Genomic DNA, 20037 nt, shown 5'->3' with positions numbered 1-20037 from the left:
TGAACAAGGTCGAAGACAGAGACTGAATTCCCTTTCTCCATCCTCGCTTTTTTACATATGTGTATGTATATTTCTATTATAAATTTAATAAAGCGGGTTTTATTTATTATTTATTTATTATTTATTTATTTATCGTACAATTACATTTCCATCAAATTGATTATTTAGAAATTATATTTTTGTTTACATTTTTTAAAATAAAAATTATATTATAAAATTAAAAAAAATTCATAAAAAATTCGATCTCTCCACATTCCATATAAAGAATCACCGCTCCAATCCTCGAAATAACCCGAGAAGACTTCCCGTCCCTACCTTCCCTGTAGACATCTCTAATATTGGAACATTAGTTGTCTGTTTGTCGTCACGTAGTAATAGACTTATCTTACCTTATTTAACTGAGTTAAAATTTACGAGTTAATAATCAGCTTATAAAACTTACCTAAACTACATTTTTTTTCAACAAATTAATTTATTAGCTCCTTAATTGAGGATCGATCCCTTTTATTTTAATTTTTTTTTATATTTTTAATTTTTTTTTCTTAATAAATGTTAATAGATTCTTAAACTTTAGATTTATATTTAACCTATTTAACATCATTTAAAATTTACCGACTCAATGACATAAAATTAATTCAATTTTTACGCTTAATAATTTAGTTAAAATTTTTAAAGATAAAATAAAAATTTAACAGATTTATTTGATTTTGTAAAGTTCAAGAATTAATTAATATAAATTTGAAATTAGGTGGAAAATAATTCTATTTATTTATTAACTTCAATAATACAATCTTTTTGTATCAATAAATCTTGGTCATTTTTATATATTATTTCTAAATATCCGGAATAAATGTTATTATTTTTAAATAAATTATTAATAAACATATATATATATATATATATATATATATATATATATATATATATAAACAAAAACAAAAAAAACGACAGAGCCACGTAAGCCACGATAAGCACGTGATCTGGTGGGTTACGGCGCGCACCTTGTGAAATACCTAAATTACCCTTCCTCATATCATTCCCTTTCCTCCAATGTCGGTCGATCCCATGTGCCAATTATTCTCGTGGATTTTTTTAATATTACAAAAAATTGAAATGACTTTTTTGCCCTTTGTCTCTTTCTCCTCTTCGTTGTTTTCCTCCGCCAATATGATGGGCTAAAACTGTCTTTTCATGCTTCTCTTTTTTTGTTTAATATTTTTTTTTATTAAATTAAAATTTTAGTTTATTTCTATCCTTAAATAAATTTTAAATACGTTTCGTTTTTGATTTTTTATTATTTTAATTGATGATGTAATATATTAATTGAATAATTAAATTGATTGAGCTTTAATTAATATAAAAACCACAATGGACAACTAAATGAAATTGGATAACATTATTTTTAAAATATTTTATTTTCTAATTTATTTTTAAACTATATATGTCGAGGTCGGATATTTAATTTTTTAAAAATAACGAAAAAATCTCATCCTATTTTTTTTGTTCTATAATGTTAAAAATAATAATTCAAATCGTTAACTGAATAGAGGAACTCCCGAACATTTGACAATCTCAAACGTGTCGATATCAGTAGTGACTCGTTATTTCGATAAATCGTTCTTCAGATTAAGTAAATACTTCATCTCACTTATTAAGATTCTATTTGGAAGACACAATTTTTTCGTAAGAATTCGTCGTGATATAGTTGATCCAGACATAACATCACGAAAAATTAATACAATTTTTTTTTTGCTACTACTTATACTTAGTATCGGCAATAGACCTGAAAAAGTTTAAAAATCGAAATTTTTTAAAAATGAAAACAATGCATTTATTAGAGATATTCACATGACCCGTTAACTCGACCAACCTAATTACCCAACACAAACCATGAAGATTGGGTTGGGTTAATTTTTTTCCGGTTGGGTCGGGTTGAATTTTTGGTTAGGTCAACACACTAACCTGAAAATATGTTACAACCTAACCTAATCATACCCTTCTTTTAAGATTATAATAGATATATATTAACTTCCATAAATAAAAAATGATAATAATAATAATAAATAAATAAATAAATTTATTTATTTATTTTTCTTTTGAAATATATATTTTTGCTCCAATTAATTACTTAAAAAATAATAGTAATAATAATGGACATGCAATTAAAAAAAATTCATTAATATTATTAGTTAGTAGGCATTTTTAATGTGGGCATGCATTGAAAATTCTATGAGATTTGGTCACCTTTTCCAATTATTTTGGAACTATGGACTACTAATAAATTTGATTTTTATTCCAATTTTTCTCCCCAAAAAAATAAATTATTCCAATTCAGCCACCATTAAAGATTGGGCATTTAATGTATTTAATATTATCAAATTATAATAACAAAAATAGCAATAATAATAATTTAATAATCGAGATTTTCATAAATTCAAGGAACGAAAAAGAAATAAAAAAAAAAATCTTAAAATAAAACGAAGCGTAAATCCTGAGAACTAATGATTTGGGCTTGGGCCGTTCACGGTCCGTAACTCAAATGGCCCATTGGGCCTGTTTAAGTGAGTATTTTACAGTCTGCTCGTTTTAAGCCCAGCCCAAACGCAAGAGGTGTTTATATGTTCTGATAATCCGACGATCTAAACTAGACAGCTCAATCCATAAATGTTGATTTGAGGGTTGAGTTAGATTTTTCTCGGTTCAGACTAGGATGAATGTTTAGAAAGCTGAAAATTTAGATCGGTTCGCGGGTTGACATGTTTGTTTTGTTGGGTCAGCTCGACCTGTTGGATGAAAGTCCCACATCGGCTAATATAGGGAATGATCATGGGTTTATAAAGAATACTATCTCCATTGGTATTGAGACTTTTTGGGGAAGCCCAAAGCAGAGCCACGAGAGTTTATGCTCAAAGTGGACAATATCATACCATCATATAGAGTAAATATTTAATCGTGGGTTGAGTTGAGAGAATTTTTTGGACCAACCTAACCTAAAAGTTCGAGTTGGTTAGATTGGTAACTCATTTCAACCCCCTGTTATTCAGGTTGTCGGGTTGTCTGGTTCAATGTATACCCTTAATTATCCCAAATCGTGGGTTGAGTTAAGAGAATTTTTTGGACCAACCTAATCTAAAAGTTCGAGTTGGTTAGATTTGTAACCCATTCCAACTCTCTGTTATTCTCGGGTTGTCTGGTTCAATGTATACTCCTAATTATCACAATATTTTTCGACAACATTTTTATTATATTAAGACAATGACATTTCCATTAACGTCAAGATTCGACATTTAAAACGTTGCTTACCAAAAGATTCTAATAAAAGAAATTACTTTTTTTTAACACCATTTACTTTTATTTGGTGATTTACTTTGATTTAAAATTGACTACCATTATCTCATTGTTTGCTTTGAAATAATTGTCTATCATGAAAAGAGACAACCTCTTAGCTAAAGTCTCTTTCAATTTAAATATTCGTCAATAGCTTGTTTTAACTTGATTTTATATGAATAAAATAATTAATATTGATGTTTAAATGACTCGAGAGTTCAACCAACTCGGATTATTCAACCCAAATCATAGAATTTGGATTGAGTTAGATGGGTCGGGTTGGGTTGGATTGAATTTTTTAAAAATCGAAAATTCAGGTGGATTCGTGGGTTGACTTCTTTTAGTTAGGTCAACCCGACCAACCTGAAAATAGGGTTACAATCAAACCCTACCAGACTTTTAAGATTATTATGAAGATTAAAAATATCTTGTAACCGATGTTATGTAACATGTATTGTGGATAATTATTATTTTTAAATAATAAAAAAAAAATAAACGGGCGACCCAACCCAACCCGAAAGTGAAAAGTTGGATTTGGTTAGAGTGTGAATTCTATTCAGGTTGCTCGAGTTACTGACCCATTTCAAGTTTGTCCAAGAGATATTCCCAACCAGTGTACATCCCTATCTCAAATTTAAACATAAAATAACGTTTTTTTTAGCTTTTAACAAGTATACGTTACATGTTCAAACTTCTAATCTATTGTTCGCCGTCCCGACATATTCACATTTTAATACATTAATTAATTAAGAACAACAATCTTTATCCATTAGATTATTAAAAATTTCCACTAACTATATTTTTTATATATAAACTCCAATGATTATATATATATATATATATATATATATATATAAAAAAGGAGCTATCATATATTATAATATATGCCACTTTTGATGAATGATTATCCTCCCAACTTGTGGCTATGAATGGCCCACGTAAGTTCATATCACAAATTAGGTCAACCCATCTTAATTTTCTCTCTCTCTCTCTCTTCTCTCTCTCATCATAAATGTTTGACCAATGGATAAGAAATCTTGATTTAGTCAATCTTTCTAAAATGGAAAGTAAATAGTTATCTTAGTAGTTAAGTATGCATCCTCGTGTTGAGTAGGGTTATTGGAACGTCTCGTGTTTAGGATTCAGAATTTGAATTCGATACTTGATGGTCTCGGCATCCTCCTACATCCTCCTGCGACATGGTCACGTTACTTACTTCTCACTTCTAAGAATTCGATACTTGATGGTCTCGACATCCTTCTACATTCTCCTGCGACATGGTCACATTACTTACTTCTCACTTCTAAGAGTGTAAACTATTGATGGTCTCGACATCCTCCTACATCCTTTTGCGACATGGTCACGTTACTTACTTCTCGTTTCTAAGAGTGTAAACTATCCCCACAGGCTAACACGATTCCTTTCAACATGATTTGTTCGCACTCATATGCTTCTTAAGAAAATTTTCAAGAAGTCACTCGACATAGGATTGCTCCAAGCAAAATACACCTAACTTTGGAGTTCCTATGATTGAGCTACTGAAAAAGAAGGTGAAAGGATCTGTGTTGGTTTGTGGGGATAATCTTTACTCTTAGAAGCAAGAAATAAGTAACGTGACCATGTCACATGAGATGAAGGGAAATGTCGAGGCCAAGCTATGTCAACCACATTATAGTAACCTCTTTAGTAATTTCTTGAGAATAAAACTGTGAGGTTGACAGCGATACGTAATAGGCCAAAACAGACAATATCTGCAAGTGTGGGCTTGGGTTGACACTGAGCGGTGTACCAACGAAGACGTTGGCTCCCAACAGGGGTGGATTATAAGACCTCATCCGTGTTGGTTTGTGAGGATAATCTTCACTCTTAAAAGTGAGAGATAGGTAATGTGATCATGTCACATGAGATGAAGGGAAATGTCGAGGTCAAGCTTTGTTAGCCACATTAGAGTAACCTCTTCAGTAATTTCTTGAGAATAAAACCGTGAGGTTGACAGCGATACGTAACGAGCCAAAGCGGACAATATCTGCAAGTGTGGGCTTGTGTTGACACTGAGCGGTGTATCAACAAAGACGTTGGCTCCCAACAGGGGTGGATTGTAAGACCTCACATAGATAGGAAATGGGAACAAAACATTTCTTATAAACGTGCAGAAACCTCTCCAGGCTGACGACGATACGTAACGAACAAAAACAGACAATATCTACTAGTAGTGAGCTTGAATTATTAGACTGTGGATACGTCAATATTAAAACCCGAAAAAGATTTCTAGAAAGAAGTTGCTTCTAAGGCTACACGTAATCGAATTATTGTATTGGATATTCCGATGAGCTCTATAAAAGGATAAGTTCTATCCAAAAGCCAACACAATCCAAATTTCATTCTCTTTCTAATTCCTTTTCAATTAATTAATTTATTAAATAATGAAAAGACACAAAAGTCAACCACAAAAATCTAAATATAGATGTCCACGTGCAACACTACGTTGAAAACATAAAAACATTGGTACTATGTTTTTACTATGAGTATATTCAACCGACATTAACAAACACATATTTACTAAATTAAAAGGTCAAACCTTTGACTTTTACACTCTACATACTGTTAAAAAAAACCCCGTAGATCTGGTAAAGATATATTTGGAAAATATTTCATAAAGATTTGATGAAGATAAATTGAAACCATATATATTATTAAAAATTAACAGCGCGGATCCACGGGATATTATCCTATTTGGGCTTTCCCTTTCGGGCTTCCCCTCAAGGCTTTAAAAGCCGCTAGGGGAAGGTTTCCACACCGTTATAAATGGTGGTTTGTTCTCCTTCCCAACCAATGTGGGACATCACAATCCACCCTCCTTCGGGGCCTAACATCCTCGATGACACTTTTTCCTTCCTCCAATTGATATGGGAGCGCCCACAAATCCACCCCCCTTTGGGGCAAGCGTCCTTACTGGCACACCGCCTCGTGTCTAGCCCCTTCGGGGAACAGCGAGAAGGCTGACACATCGTCCGGTGTCTGGCTCTGATACCATTTGTAACAACCCAGATCCACCGCTAGCAGATATTGTCCTCTTTGGGCTTTCCCTTTCGGACTTCCCCTCCCATATACTATTGTTAATGAAATTTTTGAAGCTGTAAGGGTATTTTTGAAACCCACCGACTTTAATCATATTTATATTCCTAAGATTATTCGGATATTATTTCTAAGTTTTTTTTTTTAAACTTATAATTTATTATGTATTTACAAATTGAATATTCTAGATAAGATCATATTGATATTGTATTCAAAAGTTACGCAAATGTTTTTATTTTAAATTACTTTGTGACAATATTCGGATAAAGTAGATATAGAAAGGAGAACATTTCATCTAGATATAAAGAATGTTAAAAGTCCAATATTCTTCCTTTTTTTTTTATTTCTTTACCAACAAAAGTGGGTTAAAATGACATTTTATTTATTACATAAATTATAAAACTCTAAATTTTATATATTTTCAAAACATATAAACCCGACTCATTTTAGCATGTTTTGTCATTTTTTATTTTTTATAAGCGTTTTTTAGCCGGTGTCACATGTACTAGAAATCTAAATTCAGCACCTGGTCGACACGTTATGACACTGGCTTTACCACCTTGCTAGGTCACGTTAGACTGAAAAATTATCCCTATAGACCAAACCAACCCGAGTCTTTTCATTATATTTTTTATGAAAATTCTTAGGAGTTCACCCAGCAAAACACGTTTAACTTTAGGATTGTTCTCAGTTAGAGGTGGTCTCGGTTCGCCTAATGACTGACCTTTTCCTGTATCCCTTACAACATGGTCACGATAGTTATAAGATTGAAAATTCTCGGGAGTTCTTTCAGTATGTTTTGTCCCCACTAACCTGCTTTCTAAGAAAATCCTCACGAAGACACCGAAAGAAGAAGAAATTAACACGATCGTTAGATAGTTCAAATTGATTAGGTTCTCGAGTCATATGATCTAAAATAATGTCGGGTGGTTTGTGCAATTAAATTAAATAAAAATGTATATTATAATATTTTGTTGAATTGAAATTCAAATAGTAATAAAATCCAAATCCGTTTCCTCGTTTGAACACTGGTTGACCTTGGTGATCGCCGTGGTGTGATCCCGTGACGGGAATCCGCATATTGCAACAGAATATGCCACGTGTACACTGTGTCTTTTCACCCTACCAATTATGGCGGGTTATTTTATCAAAGCCCCTGCCCTCCCTTTTTATCCACGCTATATATATATACCCCTCCGCTTCTCCTCTTCATTCCCGAATTCCTGTCTGTTTCTTCTCTCTGTTTCGAATCAGAAGCGTTTTTTTTTTTTTTTTTTTTTTTTTTTTTTTGTTCATTGTTCTTTCAAATCGAAATGAAACGAAAGATGTGATTATAATTCTGGATGGAATATTGATGAAGTTCTCTATTGATTTTACCTTTCTGTAACTGTTCTTATGAGTGTTTTCCCATTTGTATTTCTTGTTATTGGTGTCAATGGCGGAAGTCGGACGGAGATTCTGTGTCGGGTATGCGCTTATGCCGAAGAAGCGGAGGAGTTTCATACGAGATTCGTTGGTGAGGCTTGCAGAGTCGCGAGGTATCGATCTTGTTCGGATCGATACGGACCGGCCGCTTGTTGATCAAGGAGCCTTTGATTGCGTTCTCCACAAGCTGTATGGTGCGGATTGGAGGAGGCAACTGGAGAATTTCAAGGTTGTGAATCCTAATGCGGTGATTTTGGATTCCCTGGATGCGATTGAGAGGCTTCACAACAGGATTTCCATGCTTCAGGTGGTATCGGAGCTGAAGATTGAAAATCACGATGAGTCGTTCGGGATTCCGGAGCAGATCGCGATTTACGATAAGGAGAAACTATCTGATCGGCGAGCTTGGGAGGCCTTGAAGTTTCCAGTCATTGCGAAGCCATTGGTGGCCGATGGCAGTGCCAAATCGCATAAAATGGCGCTCGTGTTTAATCATGATGCCTTGAACAAGGTTAAACCTCCCATTGTCTTGCAGGAGTTTGTTAACCACGGCGGCGTTATATTCAAGGTTTATGTGGCTGGACAGCACGTGAAATGCGTCAAGAGAAAGTCGCTTCCTGACGTTTCTGAGGAGAAATCGGATAGCGTCGAGGGTTTGCTATCGTTCTCTCAGGTATCGAACTTGACGAACCATGAGAGGGTTGATGAAAAGTACTATCAGATGATGCAGTTGGACGACACCGAGATGCCGCCGTTGAGTTTCGTCACCGATATCGCCAAAGGATTGAGGCATGCGATGAAGCTCAACCTCTTCAACTTCGATGTGATGCGGGATTCGAATAACCGGAACCGTTATCTCATAGTTGATATCAATTACTTTCCTGGTTTTGCGAAAATGCCAGGTTATGAGAAGATTTTAACAGATTTCTTCTCTGACATTATGCGAATGAAAGACAGAGAGCTCGTAAAAGCTTGGTTCGAGAATGATGCCTCGGAGCCGCCTGCCTTCGATAAAAGGCAAGTGAACAATTGTGAAAATGATTCTAGAAATGTTGTGATGCTTACTTGCATCAGTAATGGGGATGGAGGAGGTTAAACAATACTTGCAACCATCATTTCTGTTTCTTTTTCATTGACTTAGATTCTAATCCAAATTGAATTTGCTAAAAGCAGGATGTTCTGCTTCTATTCAACATCTGAAATGAGTTATAGTTTCTAGTTCATAATATGGTGAAGAACAGGAAGATCCCCCTGTTCGCTTTACCTCAAATTTGCCCTCCCCCAACAAAAAAAAATAGCATGTCATGATTGTTGATGCTATCTACATTCGATCAGTCGCTTCTCTGAGATAGATATTTCTGAATTACTCTATTAAAGCTCAATAAAGTTAGATTTGAAGTTCTTTCCTTCCTTGAATAATTTAAGTTCTAGACTTCTAGTGAGTTGACCGTCAGATTTTTATTGCATGACATGTGCTATTTTTGGATTATATGTATGTATGTATGTAATTTTCTCGAACTTTTTTCGAGTTCATTTGGCATATCATCAAATGCAAGAGCTGTTCATGGTCCTGGGCCCATGAATACGGTAAGACCCTTTAAGAAGATGAACGAAGATAGGACAGAAAGATATGATGAAATAGGAATCTCTATGCCCCAGTAGCTGGTGGGGGTGATTATTATGTTATGGAGTGTCCTTATCTACCTCGCATCAAGCGAGTTAAATTCGAATTTCTTTGATCACTACTGTCAGTACAAAAGATCTAGTTTAATTCTTGAATGATGTTCTATGGTGTCTTGATACAACTTGTGTGATGTTAGGCTGTACAAACAAACTCGACAAACGCTAGGATGATATTACTTTTCAATTGATGATGCTGTGTTAGTACTATTTGTTAGCTTCTTCTAACAGCTATCTTTAGAGATAAGATCTGCACTGTAAATGGCATGTAGATTGCAGATAGTTTTCTTGCCTTCAGGTGGCTGTTAATGGGCGATTCTGTTTGTTCTGTAACTGGGAAATCATTTGATTACTATATGTGATATCAAAGTTCTAGGAGATATCTATATGAGATGATTTTGCTGTCAATCTGAACTATGAACTCTAGATATTATGAGTATTGGCCTGGCAGAGGAGACACAATATTGGGCTTTGCAGCATCAAAGGAGGTAAGCATATGAAGTTTAATCTTCTTTTTCTTCAATTCCACTGTTGATATTTATACCATATCTCACCCTTGAAGTTTCTTTGCGTTGTGCAATTTGTGATACTTAAATCTTCCTGTTCTCTGCATTTTTCTCTATGTAGATGACATGGTAAGCATGCATTTCCAACAATGAAGGTTCTGAACCGACTATTTTGGAGAATCCAGTTTGTATGTATTCCCTTTGTGGTTCATTGAAGTCTGATATTAATATTGTAACCATATTCCTTCAAGGACCCTGTATGAATCTATGCAAGGAAGTGGGTGGATAAGCTTGTTGATTCCATCTTTGTAGAATAGAATGAATGGCAGAGACGGCAAGCACAAGTGGCTGGATGAGTTTGTTGACATTCACAGAATAGAACGGATGGCGCACGGCAGACTACAGATTCAACGACATTTGCACGATTGATGGTAGTCTTTTTACCCCTTATATGTGTTGAGGATCGTAGGGAGAGGAGTCCCACATCGGCTAATTAAGAAGTTCATAATGGATTTATAAGGAATACATCTTCATTGGTATGAGGCGTTTTGAGGAAACCAAAAGCAAAGCCATGAGAGCTTACGCTCAAAGTGGACAATATCATACCATTATGGAGAGTTCGTGATTCCTAACATGGTATCAGAGCCATACCCTTAACTTAGCTCGGTCAGTAAAATTCTCAAGTATCGAACTAAGAAGTTGTGAGCCTCGAAGGTGTAGTCAATAGTGACTCAAGTGTCGAACAAAGGGTGTACTTTGTTCGAGGACTCCAGAAAAGGAGTCGATCCTCGATTAGGGGGAGACTGTTCGAGGGCTCTGTACACCTCAAGGGAGGCTCTATGGTGTACTTTGTTCGAAGGGAGGGAGACTCTATGGTGTACTTTGTTCGAAGGGAGGGAGGCTCTATGGTGTACTTTGTTCGAAGGGAGGATTGTTGGGAGAGGAGTTTCACATCGGCTAATTAAGGGGTTGATTATAAGTAAGGAATACATCTTCATTGGTATGAGGCCTTTTGGGGAAACCAAAAGTAAATCCACGAGAGTTTGTTCAAAGTGGACAATATCATACCATTATGGAGGGTCCGTGATTCCTAAGAAGATAGTCATTCTATGGATGCAAATTCTGTTAATTCAAATGGTAACTTCCATCAATCACTGATACTGCCATCTTTGAGGAACATTATATATTTTCCCCTTGTGACAGGTGAATTGATCTGATTCTGTTCTTACTTCTGATTTTGATTAATTTGCTGTAAATATGTTAAATCTAAGCTTTATGTCTGTATCATTTTGCTTTTATCCAATGCTGAAGCAGAGAAACGTCGAGGAACCTACTTGACCGTGGACACGAGAAATATCCGGTCCCATATCGAGAAATTCTGTAAGTTTCTCTAGCAATTTCCTTCCATCAATTTAGGAACAATAGTTCCTGTTTTAGAATGTTATAGCTTTGGAGATAGCAATAGTTGGTGTTCATAAAAGGTAGCCATATTCTGATACAACTTGCCAAAAAGAATATAGAATAGTAGTGGAGAATTTTGGTTTTCATATCTAAGTTATGCTATTCTCTGGAAAGTCAAGATTTATCTGTTTAGTTGATGAATACAAAACGACCTTTAGCTACTTGAATTGAAAACTCTTTGATTACTGTAAAAAGAAAACAAACAAACTAGTGGGATTCCTTTACTTGTCATATTTAACAAGAACAAACCGATTGAACAAAACCAGAATGGAGGAAGGGGAGAATCACTTCTGCAAAGAAGCAGAATTGATTCTCTGTTGAAGGAGAAGAAATGTTATTTGGAACTGTCAAGAAAAAGTCAATATTCTATTGCGAGATTCCACGTTGGTTGGAGGGGGAGAACGAAGTATTCCTTATAAGGATGTGGAAACCTCTTTCTAGTACACGTATTTTAAAAACCGTGAGGTTGATGACGATACGTAAGTGGATAATATCTGCTAGCGGCGGGCTTGGGCTATTACAAATGGTATCAGTGCCAGGCATCGGACTGCGTACTAGTGAAGATGTTGAGGCCTCAAGGAGGGTGGACTGTGAGATCTCACATCGGTTGAAAAGGGGAATGAAGCATTCATTATAAGAGTGTGGAAATCTCTCCCTAGTAGATGTATTTTAAAAACCGTGTGTAACGACCCAGATCCACCGCTAGCAGATATTGTCCTCTTTGGGCTTCCCCTCAAGGCTTTAAAACGCGTCTGCTAGGGGAAGGTTTCCACACCCTTATAAATGGTGATTTGTTCTCCTCCCCAACCAATGTGGGACATCACAATCCACCCCCTTCGGGGCCCAGCGTCCTCGCTGGCACTCTTTCCTTACTCCAATCGATGTGGGACCACCCCCAAATCCACCCCCTTCGGGGCCCAGCGTCCTCGCTGGCACTCTTTCCTTACTCCAATCGATGTGGGACCACCCCCAAATCCACCCCCCTTTGGGGCCAGTGTCCTTACTGGCACACCGCCTCGTGTCTACCCCCCTTTCGGGGAACAGCGAGAAGGCTGGCACATTGTCCGGTGACTGGCTCTGATACAATCCACCGCTAGCAGATATTGTCCTCTTTGGGCTTTCCCTTCCGGGCTTCCCCTCAAGACTTTAAAACGCGTCTGCTAGGGGAAGGTTTCCACACCCTTATAAATGGTGATTTGTCCTCTTTGGGCTTTCCCTTTCGGGCTTCCCCTCAAGACTTTAAAACGCGTCTGCTAGGGGAAGGTTTCCACACCCTTATAAATGGTGATTTGTTCTCCTCCCCAACCAACGTGGGACATCACAATCCACCCCCCTTCGGGGCCCAGCGTCCTCGCTGGCACTCTTTCCTTACTCCAATCGATGTGGGACCGCCCCCAAATCCACCCCCCTTTGGGGCCAGCGTCCTTACTGGCACACCGCCTCGTGTCTACCCCCCTTCGGGGAACAGCGAGAAGGCTGGCACATTGTCCGGTGACTAGCTCTGATACCATTTGTAACGACCCAGATTCACCGCTAGCAGATATTGTCCTCTTTGGGCTTTCCCTTTCAGGCTTCCCCTCAAGGCTTTAAAACGCGTCTGCTAGGGGAAGGTTTCCACACCCTTATAAATGGTGATTTGTTCTCCTCCCCAACCAATGTGGGACATCACACCGTGAGACTGACGGTCATCCGTAATGGGCCAAATCGGACAATATCTACTAATAGTGGGCTTCAACTGTTACAAATGGTATCAGATCCAGGCATCGGCTTGGTGCCAGCGACGACACTGAGCTCCCAAGGAGGATGAATTGTTAGATTTCACATCAGTTGGAGAGAGGAACACAACATTGCTTAGATGGGTGTGGAAATCTCTCATTCACATCCGTTGGAGAGGGGAACAAAGCATTGCTTAGAAAGGTGTGGAAATCTCTCCTTGATCGATGCATTTTAAAAATCGTAAAACTGACAGGAATACGTAACGTGTCAAAACAGACAATATCTGCTAGCAGTGGGCTTAGGCTCTTACAAATGGTATCAAAGCTAGGCATCGAATAATGTGTCAGCTAGGACATTGAGCCCTCAAAGGAGGTGGATTGTGAGATCCCACATCGGTTGGAAGAGGAGAATGAAACATTCCTTATAAGGGTGTGGAAATCTCTCCCTAGTAGACGTGTTTTAGAAACCGTGAGACTGTTGGCAATGCGTAACGGACCAAAGCAGACAATATTTGTTAGCGGTGGGCTTAGTCTATTACATTCTAATTTTCCGTTAATCACCATGGTGAACGACCAAAAAAGTGATGTCGGAGTTGGCCTAGAATATTTGGGAGAAAAAAAAGTAACATGAAGATGATATCATAAGTTTGAACCTTTTCTAACTTTCTTAATTAATACTACACAAAACTTAAAAGAATTGCATTGTCTAAAAGAATAAAAGAATAATGGTATGAAGATTTGAATCCTCCATCACAATTTTTTATGCCAAGGAATGGCATAGTCTAACCTTTTAGGACAATAGTTCCCACATGCTAAGGATGCTCATCCAGCCATACTTATTCCTTTCTCTCTACTAATAAAGAATAGATTTCCAAATGTAGCAAAATTTTTAAAATTTGATTCTCGTTTTTTTTTATTATACCAATTTTACCCTCATGTGCGTGTAGCAGCATATTACGTATACTTTATATTTTGTATATCTGATTCACGATAAGTTAATTGATATTTTCATTAGTGTAACAATACTCATTTAAAACTCATTTCCAGGTATAATATTGATGTATCAATGGCGTTGATGGTCTGCATCTGTTGCGATATGGTCATTCCTCATTTCCAAAAGTGAAGACTATCCCTACAAATCAACTCGAGTTCTTTCAGCATGGTTAGTCTTTACTTACATGCATTTTAGGAAAATTCCTAAGAGGTCACCAAACATAAAATTGCTCTAAACGAAGCACGCTTAATCATGGAATTCCTATGATTAAACCACCAAAAAGGAAGATGCACGACTTTCAATTCTTTTAAGCATTTCTTAGTCATTATATCTTCAGGATTACTCTCGTTCGGATGTGGTCTCAATTCATTCATATACCCTTCCTTTATTCAGCTGTCACACTTCAAATGCATTTTGAACGAGTACTAATATCATTGTTATGTTTATATGAATCCGGAGTGAATGTTATTCTTGAAATTGTATGCTTGAATAAATGTTGATATACTACTTAGGCACTAATGATATACTTGAATTAAATTTTGAATCCATATTAATTTTATAAATGACCATTGATGTATTATTGGCGTACTAATATACTTACAATAATGTTCTTTTTCAATAAATATTGAAATAGATATACCAATAATACATCAACACTTATTATAAATACATCAATGAAACATCAATAATGTTATACTTCAAATGAATTTGGAACGATTGCTGATATATCTTGGATTCGTGCAGCTACGAGGACACACTAGATTTGAGTCGTTTTTCTTGACCGTTTTTAATCTCTTAATATATTTATTGTTCTAAGAGTCTCCCGTTTATAAAATGAAAGAAAAAAATTATCGTCATGTTTACCTTTGAGTCTATGTGACGATATGTAATCAAAGTCTGAAATGAAAGACTGTTTCAATTATTTAACGAATGTATTATAACTAAGTGTATATAAAATGTTGATTGTCAACATTTTATTCAAACATCAGGCGGTTAAATTCATTAAATAAACGAACCTTTTGCATACATAGATGTTTTGAAAATTTATGAGATATTTTTCATGTGAAATAAATTTATGACAATTACCGTGTGCATGAGTTAATTGTACCACTAGGGTCCGTGGACCTACATTTTGATTTTGACCACGATTAGTTAGTCTATGATTTTTGAAAACTAATCACTGAAAACTAATCACAAGCTTACAGGCTGATGATCGATCAGTACCTATGGTGGTTTGTTTAGGGTCAAGCTAGGTGATCTTATTTTGAGGCAAGCCACGTGTGATCTAGTTTTGAACGTTTTTAAGTCCCTCAAATTTACGATACTTTTTTTTTTACTGTGTGTGCATATCTAACCCCATTAAGAGAGTTACTAAGTATTAGTGATATTCATCATTTCAATTCATACTATGTCTAACAACTCTGATCGATCTAAACCCAAAAACTCGAATCACTACAGAGTTAGGTGTAGGTTGGTAAATGAGAGACTTCTAGAACGTAGAATCGTATCAATTAGTCAACGATATAAATAAGACCTATAACCGTTATCGAGAGTTCAAATAATTCATAAAATATTTAATATACGTCGATATATCATTATTTTATCGATGTATTAGTAGAATCTAAACCTCGACGACAATATTTTAGTCCTTATTACCCTCAACAAATTCCAAATAATTTATAATAATCATCTTGCTTGCTGCCTTAAAACAATAATTTCCACGCCAACTTTGACTTCCAATCCAAAGTCAAAAGTCAACACACATTTATCTTCATGTTCTTGGCCAAGTAAATCTCTGTCGTTACCAAACTAATCACTGTTCTTTTATCTGTCTTCAAATGATTCGTTAATTAACGTAGCTGACACGACATGTTTGTTCTTTTTCTTAATTATTTTCTGTTTGTTTGGTGAGAAAATAATTATATTGAAAAAAAATAACAAAATACATAGAGATTTAATTAAATTAAGTGAACTAATTAATGCATAATTCAGCTACGTTGATCAAAGCTGTTTGAAATTATTATGAACACTAAAATTTAAAAGAATATATAAGAACCACCAAGCTATGATAATCCTTCAATGTATGAACTCCTCCCCATTTGAAAGCTCTTATGAATCAAATTGTTGATCTGCAAGAAATAGCAAGAAATTAAATCAAAATAATAATCCGATAACGTTATAGATAACAAAACAAAGAAACATATGGGTGGATGTAGTGTTCGGGACAACTCCCGTTAGCTAAGTAAAAGATACTATCTCTGTTGATACGAGACATTTTGAGAAACGCAAGGTAAAGTCACAAGAACTTATGTTTAAAATGGATAATATCATACCACTGTTGACGTTTGTCATGATCTTAACTTAACTATGTCAATAGAATCCTCGAAGATACAGTAAATTATTCGGGATAATAAGAAACTTACCGTAGAAGATCTTGGATATATAAGTAAAAGACATTATCTCTATTGGTACGAGACATTTTGGGAAGTCATAAGTAAAGTCACGAGAATTTATGTTGAAAGTGGATAATATCATACTACTGTAGACGTTTGCCCTTGTCTTAACTTAGCTATGTCAATAGAATTTTCGAAGATATAGAAAGCTATTATGATATGATGTGCTCGATAATAAGAAACTTACCGTAGAAGATTATTCCAGTACGATTCACTTGGTTCGTCCTCATTCATCAAAGACTCCAAGCTATCAAAAATTGAAGAAGATGAAGAAGGTGAGTTTGAATTGGTGGAGCAACCCAATGGATTTGTTTCACTCTCTGAAGTCAATGGAGGAAGAATTGGATAATAATTCTCAACTTGAACATAATCAAAATTTTCCATTTCTTCCATCTTAGCTTTATTCTTGTCCTCGTATTCAAAACCCGACCCCGACATGAACCCGCTCGTAAAACCAGCTTGAAGCTGGCTAGAGTTAGGGTTTTGGGTCGAAAAGCTAGCTCGAGACGGGTTAGAGTTAGGGTTTTGAAGGCGATCGAGGGGGGTGCTGGGTAGTGCTTGAGAAGGTGTGGTAGGGTTTAGAAGTTGGCATAGATTTTGTAGTAATTGGAGCTTGACTAGTTCTGCTTGTAACTTGAGATGATCATTGTTTAGATAATTTGCTATCCCATTGAACAATTGAGAATTGTTGAGCAAATGATTTAGGTCTGTTCTTGGCTTGTGAGTGTTTGGATCGATACCCATTTGTAGAAGTTTCTTCCTCAAATGGGTATTCCAAAAGTTCTTGATTTCGTTGTCTGTCCTCCCGGGAAAATGGCTAGCGATTTTCGACCATCTGCACGTTATTAAAGATTAAATTTATCGTAATCTAATCATTAGTATTGATTTAGAGAAAATAATCAAAACCCACTTTCGAATTTAGATTCATTTCTATAAACCCACAAACAAGAAGTGAAAGAAGAATATAAAGTCCACCGCTAGCAGATATTGTCCGTTTTAGCCCATTACGTATCACCGTTAGCTTCACGGTCTCCACACTCTTATAAGGAATGCTTCGTTCTCCTCTCCAACCGATGTTGGATCTCACAATCCACTCCCTTGGAGGTTAGCGACCTCGCTGACACATCACCCGGTGTCTGACTCTGATACTATTTGTAATAACTCAAGCCCACCGTTAGCAGATATTGTCCGCTTTGGCCCGTTACGTACCGTCGTGAGTCTCACGGTTTTAAAACGAATCTACTAGAGAGAGGTCTCTACACTCTTATAAGGAATGTTTCGTTCTCCTCTCCAATCGATGTGGGATCTCACAATCCACCCCCCTTGGGGACCAGCGTCCTCGTTGGCACATCGACCAATATCTGGCTCTGATACCATTTATAACAGCTCAAGCCCACCGCTAGCAAATATTGTCAGCTTTGGCCAGTCACGTATCGCCGTAAGCCTCGTGAGAGGTCTCCACACTCTTATAAAGAATGTTTCGTTCTCCTCTCCAACCGATGTAGGATCTCACACATACACACACACACACACATACAAACATACAAACCTGTTCCCAAGAACTGAATGAAGCTTAATAATAGCGGATTCTTCTTCTTCCGAGAACTTCCCTCTCTTAATATCAGGTCGAAGATAGTTAGTCCATCTCAACCTGCAACTTTTTCCGCACCTATTCAAACCCGCAAGCTTCGGGAGATTCCTCCAACTTCCATGGCCATTTCTTGCCACAAAATCAATCAATTTCTTGTCTTCCTCCGGCGTCCATGGCCCTTTCTTGACACCAATTTCATCACAACAAGGAGATCGACCCATTTTCAAGCACAAAAAACCCGACAAGAAGAGATGTGTTCTAATTTGTTTTGGTTAAGGTAAGGAAGATAAAATGGAGTTGGTTTTATAGAAGAATTAATGGCTCAAAAGATGAGTTTTTTTCAAAGTGATGATATCATGGTTGGCTATGAAGAGAGTATGTTTCCGTTTTCAAGTTTAATATTTTCTTTTTGGCTTCAAAATTGTTGGATTAGGTATACTTTTTTTATTTATTTTTATAAATAATATAAGAATTGTATATCGAAGACGATAGCGTATACCGTTGATTAACCGTGTCAATTTATAAGTAGTTGTTAGGGCTCGTTATTAAAATAAAATAGACGAAATTAATAAAAATATCCATAAATTTCGTATTTTGTCTCAAAAATACGTATGAAGTTTCAAAAGTTTCAATAATATTCTCGAGAATGTCATTCGGTTGGAAATTGTAAGTATTTTAATACTTTGTTTCAAAAATACTTATGAAAAGTTCGATGATATATGAATGTAAACTGTCTATTGACACGTGATCGGTGATCTTTTTTTAATGTACTTTTGAAAGTTTATTAGTATTTTTAGAACTTGGTACGATTATTTTTTAGCACTAATAATTTTTTAAAAATTTTGATGGTATTTTTGAAACATATATTAATGATTTCCATCCAAAACTAATGATAAAGATATTTTTTAATTTTTTTTAAAGATATTATATTATAAAAAAGGAGGAAGACATTCGAGCTGACCAATAAGTGGAGGTGTACATAAGTTGGGTCGGTTGTCGGGTTGTTTTTTTTTATTATTTAAAAAATGTTATTTATCCACCGTATATGTTACATAAATAAATAAAATCTCATAAAATTAAAATATCTTCACGGGTCATAACGCATCACTAGCATCGGTTACAAACGTTAAATATTCTTAATTTTTCCTAATAATCTTAAGAGTATTATAGAGTTGGGTTGAATTGTAATTCTATTTTTGGGTTGGTTAGGTTGACTCGACCAAAAATTTAACTCAACCCAAACGAAAAAGAATTTGATTTCGACCGTATAGTTCAGGTTGATCGAGTTATTGGACCATATTAACACTAGCTAAAGCATATGCTCTCGACCTAAAAGTCGAAACTTACTTTTCAGTAGCTCAATCATAAGAACTCTTGAGTTACGCATGCTTAGCTTGGATCAATTTTATGTTCGGTGTCCTTTTAAGAATTTTTCTAGAAAGTCGGTAAGTGAGAACATAATATGTTAAAGGAACTCGTATTCGTTTGTGGGATAGTTTTCGAAGATAAAATAGTCACGACTAACGATAATATCGGAGCTATCAGGTGCTGAATATAGATTCTGAATCTTAGTCCTTAAGTTTGGGCACGGGTTGGTCGTTTTATTATTATTATTTTTTAATTTAAAGAAAAACATGAGACAACAAGCTTTGTTGGCAGATTTTGGGACAGGAAATCAACCATCTTAACCATCTATGATCTCAACGGTAAATTTTGAGTAGTTAATTAGGAACACAAAACAATTGGGATTTGACAATCTTTTAAATAATCATATTAAAGTAATGATAATTTGTATGGTTCTCGATTGGAT

The 20037-nt window shown here is 35.7% G+C and overlaps 2 protein-coding genes and 1 long non-coding RNA gene across 3 annotated transcripts; 2 read left to right on the top strand and 1 right to left on the bottom strand.

The window, feature by feature from the left end:
- Positions 1–7639: 7639 nt before the first annotated feature.
- LOC111811338 (inositol-tetrakisphosphate 1-kinase 1) lies at positions 7640–9233 on the top strand. Its single transcript, XM_023698128.2, has one exon. It carries the CDS (start codon positions 7838–7840, stop codon positions 8921–8923), a length of 1086 nt encoding a protein of 361 aa, XP_023553896.1. The 5' UTR covers positions 7640–7837; the 3' UTR covers positions 8924–9233.
- Positions 9234–10004: 771 nt separating this feature from the next.
- On the top strand, positions 10005–14571 carry LOC111776412 (uncharacterized). Its single transcript, XR_002812248.2, has 3 exons — positions 10005–11216; positions 11328–11393; positions 14237–14571. It is a non-coding gene; the product is annotated as an uncharacterized LOC111776412 (long non-coding RNA).
- A 1264-nt stretch (positions 14572–15835) lies between these two features.
- Positions 15836–18509, bottom strand: LOC111776339 (transcription factor MYB41-like). Its single transcript, XM_023655770.2, has 3 exons — positions 18186–18509; positions 16824–17471; positions 15836–16312 (listed from the first exon to the last, which is right to left on the bottom strand). Exons 1-3 carry the CDS (start codon positions 18446–18448, stop codon positions 16300–16302), a joined length of 924 nt encoding a protein of 307 aa, XP_023511538.2. The 5' UTR covers positions 18449–18509; the 3' UTR covers positions 15836–16299.
- Positions 18510–20037: the final 1528 nt, after the last annotated feature.

The sequence above is a fragment of the Cucurbita pepo genome, chromosome 15 (assembly GCF_057944985.1).
Source record: "Cucurbita pepo subsp. pepo isolate OVF chromosome 15, ASM5794498v1, whole genome shotgun sequence".
NCBI lineage: Eukaryota > Viridiplantae > Streptophyta > Magnoliopsida > Cucurbitales > Cucurbitaceae > Cucurbita > Cucurbita pepo.
Note: the sequence above shows the minus strand (reverse complement) of the source record. Positions and strands in the feature narration are given on the sequence as shown.

Bases quoted from the DNA above. Each gene is read 5' to 3' on its own strand.
- LOC111811338 (XM_023698128.2), top strand. From the start codon at position 7,838: ATGGCGGAAGTCGGACGGAGATTCTGTGTCGGGTATGCGCTTATGCCG.
- LOC111776339 (XM_023655770.2), bottom strand. From the start codon at position 18,448: ATGGGTCGATCTCCTTGTTGTGATGAAATTGGTGTCAAGAAAGGGCCA. The intron at 17,472-18,185 runs GTTTGTATGTTT...AATAACGTGCAG, and splicing joins CATTCAGTTCTTGGGAACAG to ATGGTCGAAAATCGCTAGCC.